This window comes from Halichoeres trimaculatus, unplaced genomic scaffold (assembly GCF_033239565.1).
Source record: "Halichoeres trimaculatus isolate MK-OKI-2021-1 unplaced genomic scaffold, fHalTri1.1 fHalTri1_scaffold_8, whole genome shotgun sequence".
NCBI lineage: Eukaryota > Metazoa > Chordata > Actinopteri > Labriformes > Labridae > Halichoeres > Halichoeres trimaculatus.
This window is the reverse complement of record NW_027437186.1, coordinates 11,875,632-11,898,867: the sequence shown is the minus strand read 5'-3', so window position 1 is coordinate 11,898,867 and position 23,236 is coordinate 11,875,632. Positions and strand designations below refer to the sequence as shown.

Here is a 23,236-nt window from a genome sequence, read left to right as displayed (position 1 = left end):
AAACATGGAAATATTTTCCTGAAGCTCTATTCTGACAACATGCATGGCATCCACCTTAAGTGGTTCTTGCAGGCACCTGCGCTAGAACCTATAATCAATTAGACATAATTATTTTAAATTTGTTCCAAGTCTCTTTGTGTTAAATGTGCTTATTGTTTTCAATTTACATCCTTCTTCCTGTGTGATTTTCAATATTATTGCTGGTAAACCTTTTATTTTTAGCGAGTTGTTGCATAAAGCATATCACCAGGCTATGTTGGAACTAGAGGGACTATTTTTTTTTATGTATTAATGATTGTACAGGTTGAACAGCGCATGAGCAACATGTATAAAGGGAAACCTGGTAGTGACCTCCTTTCACATCCTCCAGATGTTATATATATATATATATATATATATATATATATATATATATATATATATATATATATATATATATATATATATATATATATATATATATATATATATATATATATATATTTGAACATTTGACATAAAAGTTGCTTTCACTGCACTGACCCAAGCTTACCACTTGGGGCTGCTACAGAGCACTAACTCACAGCATGCAGGGCCACTCAGTTCATTTCATGGAGAAAAAAAACACATAAATGTGGAAGCAGTGGCTGAGTGCTGTCAGGGTTTGTTCTATTATCTTATTGTGAAGGACATTATCAAAGCAATACTGCTGCTGTGTGGGAACCAGCTTCTCCTTGAGTTCATTGTAACTAATTTATCTTTAACTTCATGTCAGTGTGCTTTCTGTTATTTAAGTGTCAGATTCATTAAAGCATGCTAACTGGAAGGACAAAACTGAAAAAAAAAAACATTTTATCATTGTACATCAGAGTCTGAGTTTAAGTATACTAATCAGCACATGCATTGAAATGAGCCTCATTTTCCACTTAAATCAACATTTGTGATGACACACCGACAACATTATTGCTGAAGTGAGACCTCTAATTATTCCACACCTGTCTCATGGTGTTAAATCCATGCGGCGTTGTCTAAATTGTGCCAGCAGTAAATAGTGATAATCTACCTGCAGGAGCGGCCTGTCCTCAGGCGTCTCCTCCTGCATCTGCTCCAGCAGCTTCTGGATCTCCTCTCCCAGCTCAGCCTCCAGCTCTGGCTCGATGACAAAGTTCAGCGCAGCAGAAAGTGTGGAGCCCAGAGAGTAAACATGACCCTGCAAGTAAGGATGAAAAAAAGAGGAGAAATCAGTGTTATAATCATCATCATCACCATGAGGAGGAACTGGCTGCAGCTGTGAGTTTACAGTAAGTGCAGAGATCCAAGTTAGTTGATGACGATAGAACAAGCTAAGAAAATACAAGATCTTTGCATCATGTGGGGCAGTAATTGTGCCGTACTGCGCATATTTATGACAGCGCTTTTGTTTTTCTGTGCTGCACTAACAGTAGACATTATGGTGAGCTCTGAAGCAGCTGTGGAGATATATCAGGTGCTTCTGAGCTCACATCTCAGACCTAACCAGCACTCCCGACAATTGAAGTGGACAGCACCCATACTTATGTGGTGTACACATGTGCAAGGCGGATCCCAGTGTGGGTCACCAAAATAGAAGAGTTAAACACACAGCTGAGGGCCCTAAATCCTGTTTTGCTCATGCTGTTGCTTTGGCTATGTGTAATATGTCTCAGCAGGAAAAAAAAAAAAAACACGGCTGTGAGAACACCATGGAAGTCAAGGTTGGAAATTTTGTGCATTTTGACGCACAACAAAATCAAAATGCATGGTTTATTTTTGCATTCAGTTACATAAGACTACTGCAAATTTATTCATGTTGTGTTGAGAGGAGAGTGAGCTTCACATTTTTTTTTGTATTTCTGCAGAATAAGCCAAAAAGATTTTGAATGCAGCCACAGATGCATTCTTTATCTCAGTAACTGCTTTTATAACACAGCAGATACTGTTATTAAAAACATCCAAAGAGGTGTGGAAATTCACTCAAGTATCAAACCCATAATGAGAAGAGTTCCAGAACACATGGAGCTGCAGGTGTGTGCTGCACTGCTCTGCTGGAGGACATCGTGTTTTAGTTTCTCACTCTAAAATTATTACATCGCCACCAGCGTGTCATGACACACAGCTACAGGGTGATCATTAAAGTACAACTCTGGCTGATCACTGGTTCGCTCTGATAACAATGTGCTGATGGGTTTGTGACATCACCAGCTCTATTGATGGGATCAGCTGGCACAACTATTATTGATCTGTTGCTGTTTTTTGTGTTAAAACTGGAGCTCTGAAGCTGTGCTTTCAGCATTAGTGTTTGACATTGTAACTTTCATCTGTTTTAATGCACAATGCCCACAATGCTAGTCAAACTGTGTGTCTTGAAAAGCTTCTCAAAACTAGAAGCTACTTACAATACCATAATTCATCATTCCTGTAGAAATGTAAACAAATGGGTTGTATCTTGTCTTGATGTTGGGTTTCTGCTGATAAAATTGAATCAACATTAATAGGACCTGTTAACGTTTTTAGAAAGTGTCATGAGATAATGTTTGTTGTGATTTGGCGCTATATAAAGATTGATTGATGGAAAACTGTAAAAAACTTGGTAAACAGCAAACTTTTTATCTGGTTTCCTCTTATCTTTCCTACCACAAGACCCATGAGGTGGCTAAGCCATGATAACGATGGTGTCAGTGGCACGATTCATTCAAGAAACACAGCACGAGGGATTTAAATTCTGAACTTTGGAAAACCCTGTCTTGGGGAACCTTAATTGCTGGTTTTAGAGCACTTTGAGTAAAGCACAAATTTTAGACCAGTGTTTAACAACTTTGATTTAAAATAAGTACTATTTTTGCTCCTGTGTTTGTCTGGAGATCATACATGTAACCATGGCTACATTGTTTACATGTGAAATCAGCTGTTGGCAGTCTATAGCATATCAATGCTAACTGGTGCTGGGCCCGATGACTTCCCACAAGGTGAGGATGAGGAGGAGGTGAGAACGACGTGCTGGTTCTCAGGTGTGAGCTAAGAAGTGACAACATCGACCTGTCCTATCCACCGTTGTTGGGTGCGTAAGATCTGTTTCCAGTAAAATGGACAAGCTAACTGTGCTTACAGAGCAACAGAGGAAATACCAGAAGGCAGAGTAGCATCATGCTATTTACAGACACTCGACATGAATTCCAGTCTGTGAGCAGAAAGGATATAGGAGACAGAGACTGAACAGATTCCTGAAGTAGCTTAGTCCTGGACCCTGTGGAGGTGGACGCCGGCTGAATTGGAAAAGGATGGACAAGCTGTCATCATCTATTTTCTTATGGACCTTTTACAATTTCTATACACTTTCTTACTTTTGTTTTATTGATTGCTGCTCCTGAATTTCTCCTCAGGGATAAATAAGGTCTATTCTATTCTATTCTATTCTATTCTATTCTATTCTATTCTATTCTATTCTATTATATTATATTGTATACTGTTAAATAACATGCAAAATAGTCTGGATAACTGAAATTTTTTTTTAAAAAACATGATATAATTTTGATTGTGATTTTGTGAAAAAAAAAAAAAAAAATAGGAAAGAAAAGAAAAAACTTTTTGTATGTTTTTTTTTTTCCATATTGCCCACCCCTATCCGAGGTATCTTGATGAATGGTTTAAGTATAAATTTGAGTTGAATACACATTAAAGACAACCAAAATTTTGATTGGGACACATATTTCACAAAATGAACTGTCCTGTAACTGTGCATTCAACTACATTTCCTTTTCCAAATTAATCCATTAGACTTAGTTTAGCTGATGACCACAAAATCCCATCCATTCTTCACGTAGACACTATCTATTAAACTAATACGGAAGATTAAACAACCCTAATTCCCTCTGAGTCAAAATCTCACAGTAAAAGCAGCACCTCTTCTTTGTTCAACACAGCCTGATGGAAGTGACCCAGGTGAGATTGCAGGTGAATGATTGATGACTTTTAGGTGAGGACAGAGAAGGAGCAGCACCCTCCTCCCTCCACAAACATCAGCAAGGTGCCCCTGAGTGCACAGAGCACCAGGAAACTCCCTGAGGGTAACAACTGTGTGTGACTGTGACCAGATTAAAATCTGTAAGAGGATTTTCTCACCTCAAATGTGCTGCCAGTACTGTCAAACTCGGGCGGCACGAAGGAGCCTTCTGGATCATCTGCAGGAGAGAAACACAAGGATAGCTACATGGATCAGCCTGTCTTAAACACACAGTCATCAAAGGGAACAAATAGAGCAGTTAATGTTTGATGTGAGCCCTATGATGGTTAGTCATGCCTGATCTGAACCATAACAGTCCAAATATCCAGGGTTATAAGATGTAAATCAGAAGAATATGCATCTAGTATTATGAAGCACAACAATCCACAGTGTCAGCTTTTTTTCTGCGTTATTCATGTGCCAGAGAAGATCCCTGACAAACACAACAGGGGTGATCTGCAGATCAGAAAATCAAGGTGTGCTGCACCCTCATCCTTCTCAGGGTATAACAGGCCACTGATCAGACAGCATTAGGTCCAACAGAAATATGGAAACACCATGAACATACTGGAATGGATAAAAGAGGCAGAAAGACAGATGGAGAGAGGGGAAGCCATGGAAAGAGACAGAGGTTGGTGCTAAAGTTGGAGGATGAAGAGGAGAAAAGGAAGGGAGGAAAGTGGGTCATGACAGATCTAGGTTTGTCTACTGGACTACGATGTCCCTCTCGGGTGAAGAGAGGCTCATTTCCATTTCTCCTCTTTTCTCCTCCTCAGCCTGTTTCACCAACTCTTCTTTTCCATTTCCTCTCCTCTCTGTCATCCATTTATTTTACCTCTGATCCACTTTCTATCATCCCCTCTTCTCTATACTTTTTTTTGTCCTTTACCTTTAATTTGGTTTGTGGTTTAATGTAATAAAGTAATAGAATTTCGTACAGTCCTTAAGTAGTATTCTCTGTAGGTATCTGCACTTTACTAAAGGTAAAACTCAGTGTTTAAGATATATTTTTAATATATATCTTTCCACTGAAAAAGTAAGCTGCATCCCAGTCTACACTGTGTTACAATCATTTTTAGAGTATGGGGTAGGTCAGCCTGCATGGGGGTTTCTCCCAAGCTTCCTCCAGGGAGTTAGAACAGTGCTGTTTTTTAAAAAAAGGTTGATTGGTGGCTCCAAATTGCCCATAGGTATGAGTCTGTGTGGTAATGGTTGTCTATCTCTACATTGTAAGTCATGTGATAGGGTGGCCACCTGTACAGGGTGAACCCTTTCTTGAGACCATTACCAGCTGGGATCAGTCACAAGGAATAAGCAGTAAAATATTGAAAATTCATGGATGCTGTCCTTTTTTAATTTGGTAGCTTTTTTTTTTTTTTTTAGTAAATGCTAGTTCAAGAAACAAACACAACCCCAGTCGCACCTACAACACAGTTATTGATATAACAGACCAAACCTAACTCATACAGTAAGGTTAAGTGATGTGCTAACATGCTTCAAGTATGAGCATGCTAGTCCTATAAAACACAAATCAAATGCTGATGTTTAGCCTGTTCAAAGATCACTGTCAAGAAATGCTAGTTTTACCCAAATATAGCTGGAATAAGCTTCAGCTCCCACAAACTGTTTTTGTCTGACCATATCTAGGATTTCTTTATGTGGATGATTTTGACAAGATGAGGAAGACAAACTGTTCCAAAGTGACATCATCAGCATAAAATCTGGAGCTTCTATTTTAAAATGACTGTGGCGGATTTTAAATCGCATCTATTTACTTGCACCAATGCAGACCAGTTCCTCTTTGCTAACACCTTTTTTTTCTGATTAGGTCAAAACCAATACATTAAAAAAACAACAATTCTTTACTGATCAGTAATCAAACCTTTTATAGAAGTGCTTTCATGTAAAGACTCTGAGTTTCAGATAACAAGTGACGGACAGAGTTGAGAGGTGCAATTTTACTCTGACTGGTTACCATTACTTTGTTTTTACCCCACAACAATCACACCAACTGCTGGCAGAGCTTAAAGATAGAGTCTGCAAGATTTTCCTAAAGACAGAAAGTAAACTTTTACAGGAATAATCCTGTTTAATCCTCATTTCTGGGCCTTTGAACATGTGTGTCAGTGTCAGTGTCTGCCTCAAACCCTCTTCTCTGCCTGTATGTTGATGTTTTGGTTGTATCAGGACATTTCTGGGTGGAGAGTAAGCATGGTTACCCCAGCCAATCACATCGTGCCTAATGGGCAAGTGACTTTGCATGTTCATTAGTGAGGAAGACGCTATCCTGAGTGGCGACAAAAGTGGACATAGGGCGGAAGAAGAAAAACATTCAAAGTGAAACAAAAGCCAAACAGATGAAGCTTTTTACTAAACAAGGGTGAAGGTTGGCTCAACTTTCATTGGCTTTCGGACACCTGGGCCGAAGAGCAACACGAGTTGGCTTTCTGCTGAGCAGGTATGTGTCAAATAACCCGTGATAAGCTTGGACGCAGTGGGTGTGCACTACCGCTGGTACTGAGCCAAGGAAGAGGAGCCCAGCTTGAAAATTATGTTGACTAACAAGTAAAGAAAATTCCGGCAGACCCTACCTTTAAATATTGCATTATTAGCTGATAAACTGCATCATTAGATTTTAAACTGCATAATCATGGCAAAAAGAAAAAAAAATAAAACAGATATTCTAAAGAGCAACACAGCAGCACAGAAACTGCACGTTTTGTCTATTTAAGAGGGTCTCAAAGGAAAATCGTAACACAAGAAGACACCTAAAACCTGTTTCACCCCTGGGAAACCTCAGAGAACCACTACTGTAACCACATACAGAATGTTTTTCTATTACTGTTGACGTCCACTTTCACTCAACTGCACTTTCTAAATAATGTGCATCTTAGCTCTGATAAACCAAGGGTGTCAGCTATAAAACACGCCACTCTACTCTTCCTCTTCCTCTATTTTCATCTCTTCGTTTCAAAATTAATTTCCTCATCAAACATTCTCATCCAATCTCCTCTTTCTTTTCCTTTTCTTCCATTTCCTCAACTCATTTTTCTGTAACCTTCTTTTCTTGTCCTTCCTTCTTCTGCATTTTTATCTCCTCCTGTCTCTGCTTTCTCTTTGTTTCTTTGCCTCCTCTTCTGAGGCTGTCAGATCAGACAAAAAGAGGTGAGAAAAGGCCAGAGAAAAAGGAGAACAGGATATTTAGACCTTTTGGTGAGTAACTCTGAGAAAGTTGCGGCAAAGAAGAGAAGAAAGACACAGCAGCCGCTGTCAGTGACACAGTTGCCTCCAGGGTGATGGTGAGAGCTCTGTGAGTCATGTGTGCCCACAGGGTTTCAGCACAACAGGTAGTAAGAGCTGAGCAACATTTGAGTGATTCAACACACTTTCCAAACAGGCAGATCAGCCACAGAGCTCGGTCAGCTCCGCTTTATCAGAGAAGGAACAGCTTGTGATGCGAGACTTGGTGAGAAAGCGAGCATTTTCTTCTTAGTCATAACGGCTGACAACCATGTGGGGACATTTCGCTGCTCTGCCATCAACCATCAACCACCCTCCTGCTGTCACTGCTCTAATGAATTATCTGAAATGAACTGTATTGATGATTCATTGTAAGATCAGTCTCTCCACAGGCGTCAAGGTCATCCCATAATAAGGCCTCATAAGTTAGGGGGGGGTATGGCTGAGCAGTTGAATAGCTGTTTAATTTGATTCCTCACAACTGAACAAAAGCTGTAAAGAAAACTGTGTGCAGTTCGCAATGATGAATCCTTGCATTGTACAACTCAGTGTCAAGTCTGCTGCTTTCAGAGAACTAATTAGCAAGATACCACTGAGATGAGATGAGACAACACATAATGTGTGTACACTGACAAGGACACAGAACCATAAAGCAGAAAAGGCTTCAGAACAGGGGTTAACAACAGGATCATATTAAACCTAAACGGACTGAAATGTGTCAATGACCGAGAGAGGTCCGGCTGCAGGGGCCATTTACAAAACAATGGTTTTAGGGTGAAATGCAAAAGTATTGTTAAGATTCAGACTTGGGTTTACACGGAAATTGTGTTTTAGCCGACCTAAAATTTTAGAAAACGCCCCCTCAGAGTGAAATTTGTCTGAAATGCTGCCGACACCGTTGCCATGTAAACAGTTAGGCCGCGTTTTCAGTGGAAACGCTGACGTAATGCTCCGCTTTGTGCGAGTGCTTACAACAGTACAACAGTACCATTGTTACAATCATCATTGTGCTGCTCAATCTGCTGAATCTGCTGACTGTCTTTTGACAAAATCTGCATCGGTTGCTCCACTTCTTTAGTATTCACCAATACATCAGATAGTCGACCCAACTCTACTTCAGTGGAGATCTCCCAAAAGCAGCTTCTGGACAAAACACTTATAGTGCCATCTACAGGTCTGGCATGCTTACTACAGCGTTTTCAGTCCTTCAGTGTTTCCGTGCAAACGCAGATTTTTTTCTCTGTGTTTTAGAGTTTTTGGATAAAACTTTGTTGTGTAAACAGGGCCGCAGACCTCCACTCTCAGCCGATTCTCCTGAAGGCTCCACTCCCCCAAAGTCAGAGGGAAGTGATGTCAGGATGTGATATTTTTAAAAAAGGCAGTTTATATGAGTTACAATAAGTTAAAAACTGAACAAATATGAAATTGGTCAGTGGATCCGGATACACTCAAAAAAGGAACATTGGTGTTTGTTCAATCAGCATAAATAAAACATGTAGCTTTTACTAGATTATTTCATGTTCAGTGGTTAAACATGATTAAATCATGTTGTTTCAGCATGATGTGCAAAATTGTTAAAACAACAAGATCACTTTATGTTAACTCAACCTAATTGGTTTAGGTGGGAATCCGATCTGCAAAACCTCTCCAGAGCAGGAGGTGGCAGTAATGTACAATAGGCCCTTTTTATCAGAGAGCAGAGCCAGAGGATAACCTGCACTGTAAAAAGGGAATCTTCGATCAGTTGAAGTGAAGTAATTTTTTTAATCAATCCAACTCAATATTTAAGTTAAGGTTTCCAATGTATTTTTGTGGATCATATCAACTTGAAATTCTGTGTTACTACAACTAATAAAAAGAAGTAGTTAAACCAACTTAAATTATTTAACATGGATTTAGTTGTGATCTCATAAGAAATTTGAGTAAATTCTATGTGTATTTGAGTTACAACAACAAATGTTATTAAATTGAAATAACTTAAAGTTAACATGTACATTAAGATTAAATAAATTATCTAGATCTGGATAAAGATATTGCGTGCAACTGCTAAAATTAATAAAATTGGGTAAAGTCAACAAAACATTTTTTTCAGTGTACCTGACCACGTGCCATCGTGACCTTGTCTTGTATTCTTTTGCAAAGCAATCTGACCATTTATGGTGTAGTTATACACACATATGGTGAATTTATCGATGATAAGGGATCTTTTTAAAAAAATTCCTGGATCCAGACGGTGATCCAGATCACCTCCAAAATGTAATCACTTTTTCCTTACCCCATTTTAAACATTTCCTGAAAATTTCATCAAGATCCGTTTGTTAGTTTTTGAGATATGTTGTTCACAGACAAACAGTCAAATTCTCCCAGAAACAAAACCTCCTTGGCAGAGGTAATAAACAGGCTATCAAAGATTAACTGCTTAGTATAACATAGTTGAATAGGTTTGTAGTTAAAATAGAGTGACACCTACTGTCTTAGATGTGTAAATCTAGCTCAGCCTCAGGGTACAAATGGTACTGCATTATGGGTAATTCCTTACTACATCACTACAGGATTTACTGAAGGTAACCTCTATCTGAGAGAGTGTACAGTTAAGTTCACTTTCACACACACACAACTGAAGGTGATGATACCTGGTTTATTGTTGAGTGTCTTACCTAGGATTTCACCATGTTTTTGATGAGTTAAGTGATCGGTGTTGCATGTTTTGTGAACAATAAATGATCACTAGCTAGCGGCTAACATTGGCAGCGTGCATCTCCCAGGTTGGTGTGTACATACAGCTAAAAAATAGTCACCATTCTACTATGCTTGTGTCACAACACATTCAGGTACGTAACTCTGGGCTGAGTTTCTTGAGATATTGTAGTTGAAAAAACACAAAAGTTCATTTTTTGTATTTTGCAATGTAATTGTTAAAAAAATCTTACTTGAATTCATATTGATGTTAAAAACTGTTAAGATAATTTACACTTTGTTGGTGAAATGAGTTAAACACATATTCACTATATGATCATGTTACTGTCTTATAGAAGTTACACACTTTTACGTATTGTATAGTGTAATTCCTGCTGCATGGTCATTTTTGTTCTCCTATGTATTACCTTTCTCTGTCAACACTTTCAAAATAAATATAAAAATTCAAGAGGGGTGATGTGGGCTGTTCCTACCCCCTCCACAGGATGAATCAGTGATGGCAGAGTGAGCACAATCCATTAAAGCATGACAACAAATGAGGCTGTGAAGGATTTGAGCACAGAGTCATCAACACAGCTCTTTAAAGTGTCTCCATTACCGACTGAAGATTTGTAGGGAGATAAATGGGTGAAGCAATTTGAAAGGATCACACACTGGTTGTGTTACAACAGCAATGCTCCCCCTGGCAGCTCTCACTCTGCTGATCTAATCAATGCAGATCAATTTCTGACGTTTGGCATTGGGGCATGGAAAAAGTGTATGCATCTCCGTGCATAAGCATTAAAGTGCAAGTTAAATTGATGAGATTGAGAGAGGTATGTGGTACATGAAGGGATTGATGAAGTAAATGGAGGGAGAAGGACATGAAAAAGAAAGTCTGCGAAGGAGAAAAATGCAGTCATTGCACAGCAGACCTCAGTGGAGCCTGACAGATCCAATGAGACGTCCTTTCAAGCAGGAATTTGCAAATTAAACGGATAAAGGTTGGAGTAAGAAATCAGTGAGGAGAAAAAGACCTTTTTATGAATTAAAGAGAGCTTAAGCTGAGGTAAAGAGGAAACCACATTAAAGACGGAGAGGAATATCTCTGAATTTTCAGACATGACATGAATTAAATGAAGCAAATATGCCAAAACACACAATCTAAGGAGCTTAATGTCCTAAAAACAGGTTCAATGTTACAGAAAAATGAGTGTATCCATTCTGTTAACTCACCGCTGAGCTGTTCCATGAAACAAACATTCCCATGGGCGTTGAAGGCCAGAGTGTCGGGTGTGATACAGAGGGTGTGGAAGAGATGGGACGGTCTGATGCTCTGCAGCGCCACAGCACACTCTGCACACACCGCCCACACCTCATCCTCAGATAGACAGCTGTCCCGCAGTGAGAGGATGTCAGCCAGGGACACATTCTCCTGTAGAGACACACACACACAGACAGAAAAATGCACACAAATACAGATTAGTCAAGGGACATGCAGATAAATTCAGGCACAGACTAATATGACCAGTGTTCTGAAGACTCAAAGCAGAGAATATTAAATGTCTTTATTAGGCAAAAACTGGGACTCTCAGGGGCAGAGAAAGTCCAGTCCAGATCCAAGGCTCAGAACAAAGTTCAGTTCACAGTGGTAACATGGTGAAGGTAGAAAATCCAGCAGGAATTAATCCACAGAATCAAAATCCAACAATCAAAGTAAGAGGTCAGACAATCTACCATAGATTACTACATTGTGGTGGCTATTTAGCAGGCACAGAGGTATGGACCAGTCTGACTGCAAACATGGGACAGGTGTTTGTCGAAAAAGGAGGGAAACACAACAATAAAAGGAAGTAAAACTTGACCCAACGCAATATCACAAGGATTACAAAACAAAACAGGAAGTGGACTCAAACATGTCATTTCAGGCTCAACATTAGATGTATCATAAATTTTGTGAACTATGATTTTTATTTTTTTTTTATTATTTTTATCATTATTTCTATCTTGTCTTGGTGTTCTTTTATTAAAGTGGTTCATCAGGTCAGAGGTTTTTTGATGGCACTGAATGAGAAAGATTCTGCAGGAGTGCAAAAACAGTTGAAGTGTGCGGTAGACATGCACCAATTTTCTTAATTTTGGGGGATGGGTGGTCGGCCCATCCTCACATATGAAACTGGTCTTACATACCTCCAGGAAGGTTTGACAGCCAGCCATTGCTTTTTGCTCTGAGACATGAAACTTCGGACACTTTGTTGGTTGTTTCAAGTTAAACATGAAAAAAAAATGGTTTCACAGGTATTGTTCAATGATTTTTTATAAAATAAGATTGGAACATTGAAGGTATAAGCAGTCATTTAGTAAAAGTAAAAATCAGTATTGGTAGGTCAGGCTTTTTAAAGATCGGTGATGGGTGATCGGCCAAAAAATTGTGATCGGTGCACCCCTCGTGTGCAGGGAGAAGCTGAAGGGATGGTTTGAGTAAGCCAATGCCAGTGATACACGTACATAGCAGCAGCAGTCTGACTCTTCCCTGCCTTTGGTGCTGTATACACCCACTGCCACCTGCAGAATTTTTGCTGCTTGACCTTAAGCATCATATGTCAAAGATCAATATCCATATCAATAAGATCATTATTTATATTGTCAATATTTATAATCCAAGTATGTGATTAGAGTCACTGTTGACAGACTCTGTGAATGACCAATGTCATAAAATCAAAATTTGAGGGATTGAGAAAAAGTTGACAGTCCTGATCTCTTCAGGCAGGACTCTCCCATAGAGAAACTCAAGGAGAAATGACTCTCATATCCAACGCCAACTCATCCATCATGTGCTTTTGTTTCATAGACTGATTCAAGGCTGATTTATGCTTGACACATTCGCAGGTCCATGGGAATGAATGATGTCATTTTTGCACCTACACCTCCTTGCACGGTCCCTTTCATGTGGAATATATTCACACCGTGCACCCTCGAAAATTTCTAACCTGCCAGCAAGATGGCGGAACAACGGGATCTCCGAGTGGTTGAAGTGCAGAAATACAGGCATCTGTATGACTCCTCACACAAAGATCACCATGATAACCGAGTAGTAAATAAATCATGGCGTGAAATTGTGGCCACTCTCAGCAGAGAAGAGGAATCGGTCAAAAGAACCTGGAAAAATCTCTGGGACAGATATGTCATGTTGTAAACAAAGGCAAAGTTCTTCGACTCCCATTCAGTACTCTGCTAAGCGTATATTTGTGATACACCACTCCCTAAAGTTTGGGAATGGACACCAACGGATGCCATGCCGGGTGTTGAAAAGCATAAAGTACACACGCGTTCTCTCGTATGGATCTCGTGCTTCATACTTGCACAGAAAGCATAACAGCCTTTAAAACCCTGGAAACAGGGTATGGCATCCCTTTGGTGAACTGAAAACATTGCTGGAGGGAGGGAGGCCTTTGCTAACTTGCAAAGCCTGCTGTCATGATGACTCACTGTCAGACGGGCACCAGAAAATGGATCAGGACAAAAAAAAAGTTTTAAAATAGGTTGACACAGTTAATCATGCACAGATTTCTGCATATTGTTCACCTACACAGATTGGCTGGACATATGGTCATGTGGCTTCAGACCATGGAGGTCGGTGAAATTGTGCCAGGGACCCACAGTTTGCTCCTTCAAGGAAAAAAGAGTGATTTTTATTAAATAAAGCTGAGCTGCAATACTAAAGCTGAAATCTGCTTTTGTTACTTTCAACTACCTTTCTAATTAAGGCACATTGATGTGTGCCGCAATAGTGTAAAAATCCCACAATTTCAACTTTTTAATAGCAATTACTGTTTGATTTGTAACTGGTTAAATAAAGTCAATAAGCTGTTACATCTATAAGAAGCTCTGTCTGCATGGTTGTGTGGAAAAAAAGTGCATTTTTAATCAAAATAGATTTCAACTGATTTTATCCCATCTGTGTCCCAAAGCTGCACTGCTCTGCACTGATGAGATGCTGGTCCTGTTTGCGAAGAGGCAGTATGAGCCAGTATGTCTCGCGCTTGTAGTTTCAATGAATCAGGAGGTTGTTGTAAACTTGGGCACAGCTAATCCAGGTTCAAATGGGAAATAAAAGGACTTATTTTACTCAGTTTTAGTTAACTTGCATGCAACCATGATATCAAACATAGAGTTATGAGAAAAGGATCATAATGAGGAAAAAATACGGAGTCTACCAGGTCTCAAATCAGCAGCTTGAACTTCACAAAGAAAACAACAACTGGGAGAAACCAACATCCTCTTTCCCATGTTTTATGTTTTGTTATGGTAAACCAGACAACTTTAAAGGTGAAATATTATACTATATTTTTTGATGATTAAGGTTAGTAAAACGGTAACACAACGTATTTGCATTAACAAGCAGTCAAATGGGTAAATGTAAGATCTCCACATCTTACAGTTTCCTTCTCAAAGGAGTAAATCCATCAAAAGTTATACTCCAATGTGTGACTCCAAAGATGAGGGTGGAGGTTCCAGATAGAGGGCAGCCACACCACATCTACACAATGATGGTAGAGGCTGCTGAAGTAAGAGATCATGAGTATCAGCAAACTGATTCATATACATTTACACACCACTGACCACCACTGGGAGCATTTAAGTGTCTTGCTCAAGGACACTGATTCCTAAAATGATCAAAACCCTGACCTTCCAATTAAGAGACAACTGACTACCACTAAGCCACAACCACCCTTATGGTGCAGGACACGAAACAACTACTCTGCAAAATGTAGGTTGTACAACTAGTGCACAGGTAGAGTTTATGCAGCTTGGTGTAAAGGTATAAAGACTTGCAAGAACAGCAGCCAATGACCCTAAAAAAATTTCACCAGACATTGTTCTGTCCTCCACCAACCTGCTGCTGCTCATCTACAAAATGTCTCCACTTTCTTCTCCTCTCGGTTAAAAAAGTTGCAGCTATCACTGCTGCAGTTTGTTGCTTTATAGAACTTCTTTGTCCATTGGATTTGATCTTGATTAACACTTTTTGATTTGATTTAATTAGTATATTTCCGGGCCACCCACATAGCCTAGACAAACACAGACATTAGAGAAAAGACGGGGGACATTATTGCTTCAAGTGCCAAGGGTGACAACAAATCATAAATCTTGCAGGCCTCACTTCAGAGCACAAGGCATAAACCAGTAAAAATGTATCTCAATAATGCATAACATCTTCCACTTTTTCTATGTATGAACTTTGCCACAACCTAAATAAATGAACTTAAATTTTCCTTTGTGCGCCGTGTGCTTTAAAAAAATACACTGTTTTTTCAAACATGAAACAGAAATTGTTTGTATCTCTGCATTTGCTGATCCTGGAGTGTGTGGTGTGTGTTGCATGTGTGAGAAAAAAAAAATCTTATGACTGTTGCCAGACATTACCACCAGCTAGGAGTTTTCCAAAAAGTGGCGTAAATCTGAAATGAAGTGTGCCGAGACCATAGGGTCATATTTTTCCACAGTTTTCTCACCACATTACTGGTCTGAGCCTTTCCCCCATAGGTGGAGCAGTCCATCTGGTATATGCAGGAAATGCCAGATCACCATTCTTAATCAAGCCACCGAAAGCACAGATAACTGCTTATTCTTAACCCCAAGATCTTTTTTTCTTTAGGAAACCCTTCTCCTACTCGACAACTCCTAAATGAAAGCAAAGACACATTTAAGCATCAGTACTCAGAGAGTTAAAGTCTTGTCTGGTTTCCCTCTGGTGAACTATGTAACACTGAGGGAGGCCTTTGTTAAGCCTGCCGTCATAATGAGTCACTATCAGGTGAGCACCAGAAAGTGGATCGAGACAAAAATAATGTTTAAAAGAGGTCAACATAATTAATCATATGATCCTCCCTCACAGATTTCTGCAAATTGTTGACCTACACAGATGGACTGGACATATGGTCACATGGCTTCAGACCTTAGCAGTTGGTGAAGTTGTGCCAGGGACCCACAGGTTGTTTTTCAGTTTTATACAGAGCGTTATTTCTATTGATCACAGTTAGGGTTAAAGTATTTGTTTACATGATTAGAAGAAAACAGTCATAAATTAGTTTCTGGCTTTTTGGCAGCAATTTTAATTCACCTGTTAAAAATGGGTTCATAGACACCTGTTCAGTGAAATGACACTGAACAATGGTTGAAAAGTCAACGTTATCTGATTTTCCCAGGATATCTGCGTCTGCCAAAGGGCTTTTCATACAGTCACATACATATCAATTGCATTTTTTAAGCTAGCAGACTTCACTTTTGCAACTACCTGCATCCAGTCAACCGCTAACCATCAACAACCACCGAGTTATGGCCAATATGTTGGACCATCAGACGCCACAACCTCTAGTCTAAAAATGTAAAGCATTTGCCAAACTGCTAAAATCTTCAGTTCTTACAGAGACAGAAAAGTTTACATCAAGAAGAACATGTTTGCAGCCTGTTTCCAACAACATTTCTCTGATGGCACAATGGGTGAATTTTTTCATAATTTTTTTTTTTTAAGTTATGACCATCTAAGGGCACAGCTGACTTGAATGACAGTCGGGCACCCTGCTACCATCCATGCAGAGAGGGAAGGCCTGCATATTTTTCTCCAAACTTGAAAAAGAATGGTTGAGTTGAGCATTTCCACTATGGCCTCTGTCATTGATGAACTTTAAAACTGTGCCAGAAACAAATGAGTGACATCAAAGACACTATGTCTGTATTTTATACAGTCTATGGAAAAGATTTGCCAGTTTATTCAGACACAACCTAATCTTCATGATCTAAATCAAAATGCTGCCAAACCCATACCTTGCTATATGATGTCATGTGTCGTCCATGCTTGTTGACATCCTGGTTGTTTGGCATTATACCATCATACAGGTTGATAGTTTGTAGCTACAGCCCTGGCTAATGACAAACAGCAATTGTTACAGCTTGACAACAGTCTATGACTGTGTGTCTGACCTACAATAATGAACTTTTAGTAATTACGTCTGCTACGGAGGTTATGTTTTTGGGAGTTTGTCTGTTTGTTTGTCTGTAAACAACATAACACAAAAAAGCTACAAATGGATCTTGATGAAATTTTCACTCTTCAAGTGATTAAATTTAGGAGGTGATCTGGATCAACGCCTGGATCCAGGAATTTTTTTAAGGATTCTTTTTCATTGTGAGATAGGGCTGTTTTCAACATATGTGTATATAACTCCATGATAAATGGTCGGATTGCTTTGCAAAACAATACAAGACAAGGTCACCATAATTTCTGACAGATGGGTCATCATAGTTTTCAACACTGTCAGGAAACAAATGATCATACAAACCTGTAACGAACACCAAATTGTAGCAGACAGTCTGCTGAAAGATAGTGTAACATTAAAGTAGGACTTAAGTGTTACGTGACAATCACAATATGCTTGGTGGAGGGGCCGTTTACACAACAGCTGTTTGAGGATGAAACACAAAAGTGCCTTTTGGCCTCTAGTTTACACGAAAACAGCATTTGGGCTGACCGAAACCCCAAACTCTTGAAAAAAGCCCTCAGAGTGTTTTTTTTTCTGAAACAGCAAGCCGGTGTTTTCAGTGAAAAAGCTGACGTCACACTCCAGTTCGCACATACAACAGTACCGTTGTTACGATCATCCCGGACTACCATGCTGCGCTTGTGCTGCTGGATCTGCTGACCGTCTTTTAATATATTTTGCATCTGTTGCACCACTTCTGCACTTGATATTCACCAATACTGTGCCAGATGATAAGCCCAACTCTACTTCAGTGGAAATCTACCAAAAGCTGCTTCTGGATAAGATCGTTATAGCACCTTACATGCTTAATGCAGCATTTTCAGTTCCTTAGCATTTCAATGTAAACACTGAATTTTTCTCTGTGTTTTTTGCATTTTGGGGTGAAACATAGTGTAAACAGGAACTTAATTTTTTTTGCTGATGCAACTGTATTTAAGCTAGCTGAAAACTAGTTGAAAAGAAGTCAACAGCACAGCACTGCTAGTGATCTAATGAAGAAATTCTCTTTACTGACAGCTTGCAGCTCTGACAGCAAAGTTTTCAGTTATGTAAAAGTGTGATGTTCCTGTTAAGAAACTGTGACATTAATTAGAAATGCGTGTGATTGCATAACACCTTGAACAGTGTCCTAATTTTCAACTATAGCAGCAGAAAATCCTTTTTTTCCTAAAGCAGCAAGGACGTTTGGCACACAAAGAGCATGATATCCTGCACACATGCAGACTTTACGTGCCAGAGAGTAACTCGATTACACCCACAAGAACACACATCATCTGTGATCTGCTAAAACCAAATGGCCCATTTTTCCTGGTGGTGATCTCACACTTTCCATGCGGCAAAAAGCTGTGGTCAGATTGTTACAGGATCTTCTGTTCGCTTTGCAAGCGAACACAAAAGCTGTCCTTCACTCAGACGGAAGGATGGTAGCAGGGAGAGAAGGATGTAACAAAGCAGTGACTGTCCAACACTTCCATTACCATGATTTTTTTCCTTCCGCTATATTAATTATAACACAGCAGGGTGCCATTCTGTCTCAATGGGAGAATATTTTAACTTCTATGTAAGTTTGAATGAAAGTTGAAAGTCAGTAACAGTTCAATCACTGATTTATCTCTGAGTTACAGAAGGACAAGTGTTTGTGTGTCTTGAATTATGGCTCCCTTTGGCTGCAGGAGATTTGCAGAGTTGCAAGATTGTGAACAAAGCGCATTTATGAGATGTAGAGGAGTCGAACACAATTACAGGGCAGGAAAGTTCCACATCAAACAGCAGCAGAAGTCGTAGCAGCAGCAGCAGCAGCGTCCCCATAAATAGAGAGTTTCCCCTGAGATCAGTGCAGAGGGAGGCTGTGAGTCTCTCACGCCCCCCTCGAGTTAAATGTGCTGTCCTACATAACTTTGAGCTCCAAGTTTGTGATGAGACTGTTGTCCTTGCAAAACAGCAGTTAACAAACCCAGTGAAGGAATGAGGCAATGGTCAGTGGATTGATCTTTGACTGGAAGTTTCTTAAAGTCATAATATTGCAATCTATGGGTGCTTTTCAACCAGAGGGACCTGGAACTTGCAGCTCCAGGACCTTCTCTTTTCTCAATGAACTAAATGTTTCCTGTGCAAAGCCTGCAAATCAGGCATTAATCAATAAAAATAATACCTGACAGCAGTAAGAGAGAACTGAAGGTCACAGAACATAGATGACACCATATAAGGCAACAGACAAGCCAATATCATCATGTCAAAAATATCAATTGGCACGTTAACATTGAGGATATTTGTCTTGTGCCATTCTTAATTATTGTTTAATACACTGCAGACTGATTCCTTCAACCAACACTTTAGCATTAGACAAGTAGTAGTAGTAGTAGTAGAAGAGTACATCCAGTTACAGAAAAGTTAGCCACAAAAGTTCAGATATAAAATCAGGGAAAGTGGTGGACTTCACACATTAATAAAATTTGTTATTCTGAAAAAAAAAGTCTCAGTATGCTACTTCATTCGCCTGCAAAGCTCTCCTGAATTTCAGATTGACTTTTGTGAGTTGCTGGAAGGATTTCAGTTAGGGAATCAAAGGGTAAACACTTCCTACAATGATGGCAATATCGCAATATGGTGATTTGGTTAGGGATGCACTCAAGTCCCACACAGACTCAAAAAGTTAGAGCTGGTCTTAGTGACAAAAGTCCAATCCATAGAACAGATCTATCTATCTCAGTTCTATGCCTTTTTGTGTTTACGACAACCACGTACATGTATGTGCCATCTATATACACACAAGTGTTAATAGGTCTACATTGACATGAGGCAGAAGCTGAAATTTCATGAAGACAGATATATATGTGCAAGTTTGAATCCTTACTGCAGAGGTTTATGGTTAAATTGTAATTCTACCTATTATTGGTAATTTACTCACAAAGAATTTGCACAAATATAATCCTATAAGAAATAATACAGCAACAAAATATGACTGTATCTAATTTAGGTTTACAAAGTTGAAAAAAAAAACTGTTGTTGCCTTGAGATAATTTCCCAACACATCTTCACAATAAGGAATGGAAAATGTTAAATTAATAGTAGTATCAAAAAAGATCGGTACAGGAAAAGCCCAGGTACCAGTATTGGTATTCAAAAGTTAGATTGTTGCATTTGGGGACAAATGATGATTTAAATAACATCAAATTGGTAAACTAAAAGTTACCAATTGCCCCTGAAAGCTTCAGTGCAGGATGTATAACGTCATAAGCACTGCTGTAAGGACTCATAGGGTGTGACCCGTGTGGAGCCAAATCAGAAGGGAAATCTACTCAGAGAGCCAGCATACTATTAAATTAATAAATCGGTATTTGGCACCAGTGATACAGCACCTGGCACAATAGAGGCAATACACTGGCCAAAAAAATGTCACAGGAGGGATCCTCGAGTCATTTCCTACCCACTGTGGTCAATCACAGCATATGCTTTAAGTCTTTATTAAAAGGTCACTCACTTTAAAATATGTTCAACAAGGTCTACACTTGTTTCAAGTAAAAAGAACTTGTTACTGCAAAAAAATTAGAAAAATGGCTGAACAACACCCCAAAAATCAACCCACAAATGCACACACTTACACAAAAAAATGTGCAGCTTCCATTCCTGATCCCCTGTGTCTGTTCACCTGTTACACTCCTCTCTAGCTGCATGTAGGCTTATCACCTACTATGCCCATATGTACAGGCAATACAGTTTTAAAGCCCAAACTAGGTTAAATTGCCAACATTTCATCCTTAAAAAGAAATGCATCATTTGGAGTCCGCCAAAATGAATGCATGTTTGAAGACAACTGCTGATAGGGCCTACTAGCTAAGCAAGATCTTATTTGTCATGACTGCTCTTGCCTGCTTGGTGACAACCTCAGATAAAGGCTGCACCTGTACAATTACCAACTAAGGTGCAATTAGTTTCTTGATGGATTTATTCTGTAGTGGCACATTACACTGACAAATACAAAAAACAACATCAAAAACTATAGAAATTAGATTATCAATATTTACTTCAAATGTCAAGTTATTGCCAATAAAGTTATCCATCATGTCACAGTTCATCAAATAACTTAGTAGGCAATTTAGTAAGCGTTTGTCTCCTGCAAATCATTTCATGTCACAATCCCAGTTCTCAAAGGAATCCACGTTGACAGTTTCAGAAGTATCTGGGAATTCGTCAATCAAACAGCTATTCATGATATCATGGGATCTAACTTGCCTGAACTCAGAGTGTGGGGACATGTAAGGACACAAAAGATATCATCGCGGTTGTCAAACGTGGTTCCTCGAATAAGAACTTACTACAGCTACCTCAGGTGTAATCACCTATGTTAGTTTATGTCTTACCTCGTCCTCAAGCAGCGGGGGCAGGTGCTCCAGATCATAGAAGCCGTCTCCCTCCTCAGCTCTCCCGAACATAGTGACCGCAGCTTCACTCCCAGAAGTCTCCATTGCACCAACTTTCACTCTTCAAGGAAGAGGCGAAATGTGGTGAAGATGTTGTTTTCAGTGGGCAAAGATGGCATGCCCGAGCTGTCTGCTTTCACCGAGGAGCACAGGCTTGCTGCAGTCCGGGTGTGAATCGATGGTCACTGCGGGACATTCAGCCCTGTAAACAAGGGAAAGGGAAGCACGACGCGCCTGAACTGGAGAAAAATTAGCACGTCGTTGTGGGAGATGCTGGCCGGTGTGTGAGGCTGTCATGACTACTACACCTCCACAGAAACAGGCGACACGCTGAGGCGTTCATGAGCCGCAGATATCAGAATCCTCCTCTTCCTCCTCCCCCTCCTCCTCTTCTCCGCGGAGGAGCTAGTGTTGGCAGAGGGGAGCAGAGAGCTGCTGCCTGCATGCTACAGTTGGCTCCACGCCTCCGTCCACGGAGTGACTCATTATTCAACACTTACTCATTATTATCTTCCTCTCCTGTGAGCTGGCGTCCAATGGGTTGTTTTGATGTGTGCTGTCAATCTCGGGGTTACCTATGCTGAACACAACCTGCATGGGCCCAACCAAGTATCCCATATTAAGTCCAGTACTGGGGGGTATTGCACAAAACCAGGATAAGGGATTAAGCTGGCAAACATTAGTTATCCTGGATGAAGTTAGCCTGAAGTCGGTTGAACAAAAACTGGCCAAGTTTATCCTGGACTAGTTACCATGGCAATTTATTCTCTGCAGCTAGCCTGCTCCAGACCAGGCTAACTACCAGGATAAGATTAATCCTGCGCTGGCTCTGCTCTCTGTAATGTAAGAAATGAGCATGGTGTACAGCATTTCCATGCTTTTTCTACACATTACATCATTTAATCATCCTGCACCCAAATCTTACAACTGTAGTCATTGCATTTGCTGGTTGACTTTAGTATTATTTATTTGCACAGATTGTATGAAGACAACAATAACTTTTAACTCAGACAGTTGATAATCCTTTCTTTATTAATACAAGTCCTACAATAAAAGGTTTAAAATTATTATAAAGAAAATGGAAAAACAACTGAAACTGAAATCAGTACTAAACCAAACTGATGAAAAAACAAAAAACAACCCTAAACCTACAGAATGAGAAAGAGGAGAAACAAAGGAAAAATAAAAATATCACACCACTGAAATGGACTACAATATAACAGACAGAATATAACTTTGTCTTTACTGTCTCCTTAAAATAGGAAAATCATCCTATTTTGGGACTCCACCTTTAGGAGTGAAAGGGTCCCACATCATTCTGACTCCACTTTCTAACTTAAACAATCTTTCTATTCATTCATTCGGTGTCATTGTCAGCCCTACTGTTATATTGCAATACTAATAAAGACAGCTTGTCAAATTGCTGTCAGAGGTTTAATTAACATGTATATCAGTATCTGTCACAGCCCCCCCTGGATCCCCTCCATCACTGGCCTCCCTTTATTTAAGTGGAGTGTCAGCTCCTCTGCTGGGGTCAGGTCCTGGCTTGGTGGGCCACCCCTGTGCTGGTTTGATGTGTCTTTTTTTTTCACGGCAAAAATTGTACAGAAATTCATTCTCAGCAGACAACAAATGTATCACTTCATTTGATAATTGTTCTTTGGGCTACGCATAAGTAACTTACCAGACTGCAGAATATTTTTATATTTGGTTTTCACCTGCTGCCAGGTTCTTTTCTGGCCAGACAGGTTTGTTCTTCATGACAGATGAGGGATGAAACAGAACACAACATAAGATAAATTGATTCAATAGATAACACGGACGCAGTTTAAATTTTCTTTGAACTGAATTATACTTCA

The 23,236-nt window shown here is 39.6% G+C and overlaps 1 protein-coding gene across 1 annotated transcript in view; it reads right to left on the bottom strand.

Moving 5' to 3' along the window:
* kndc1 (kinase non-catalytic C-lobe domain containing 1) overlaps positions 1–21,819 on the bottom strand; it is a 63,094-nt gene extending 41,275 nt beyond the window's left edge. The window contains exons 1-4 of the mRNA XM_074675329.1: positions 21,318–21,819; positions 11,150–11,348; positions 4,117–4,175; positions 1,043–1,189 (exon numbers count right to left, since the gene is read on the bottom strand). Of these exons, the coding sequence (XP_074531430.1) occupies positions 1,043–1,189; positions 4,117–4,175; positions 11,150–11,348; positions 21,318–21,422 (510 nt within the window). The 5' untranslated portion in view covers positions 21,423–21,819. The remainder of the gene's footprint in view (positions 1–1,042; positions 1,190–4,116; positions 4,176–11,149; positions 11,349–21,317) is intronic.
* Positions 21,820–23,236: the final 1,417 nt, after the last annotated feature.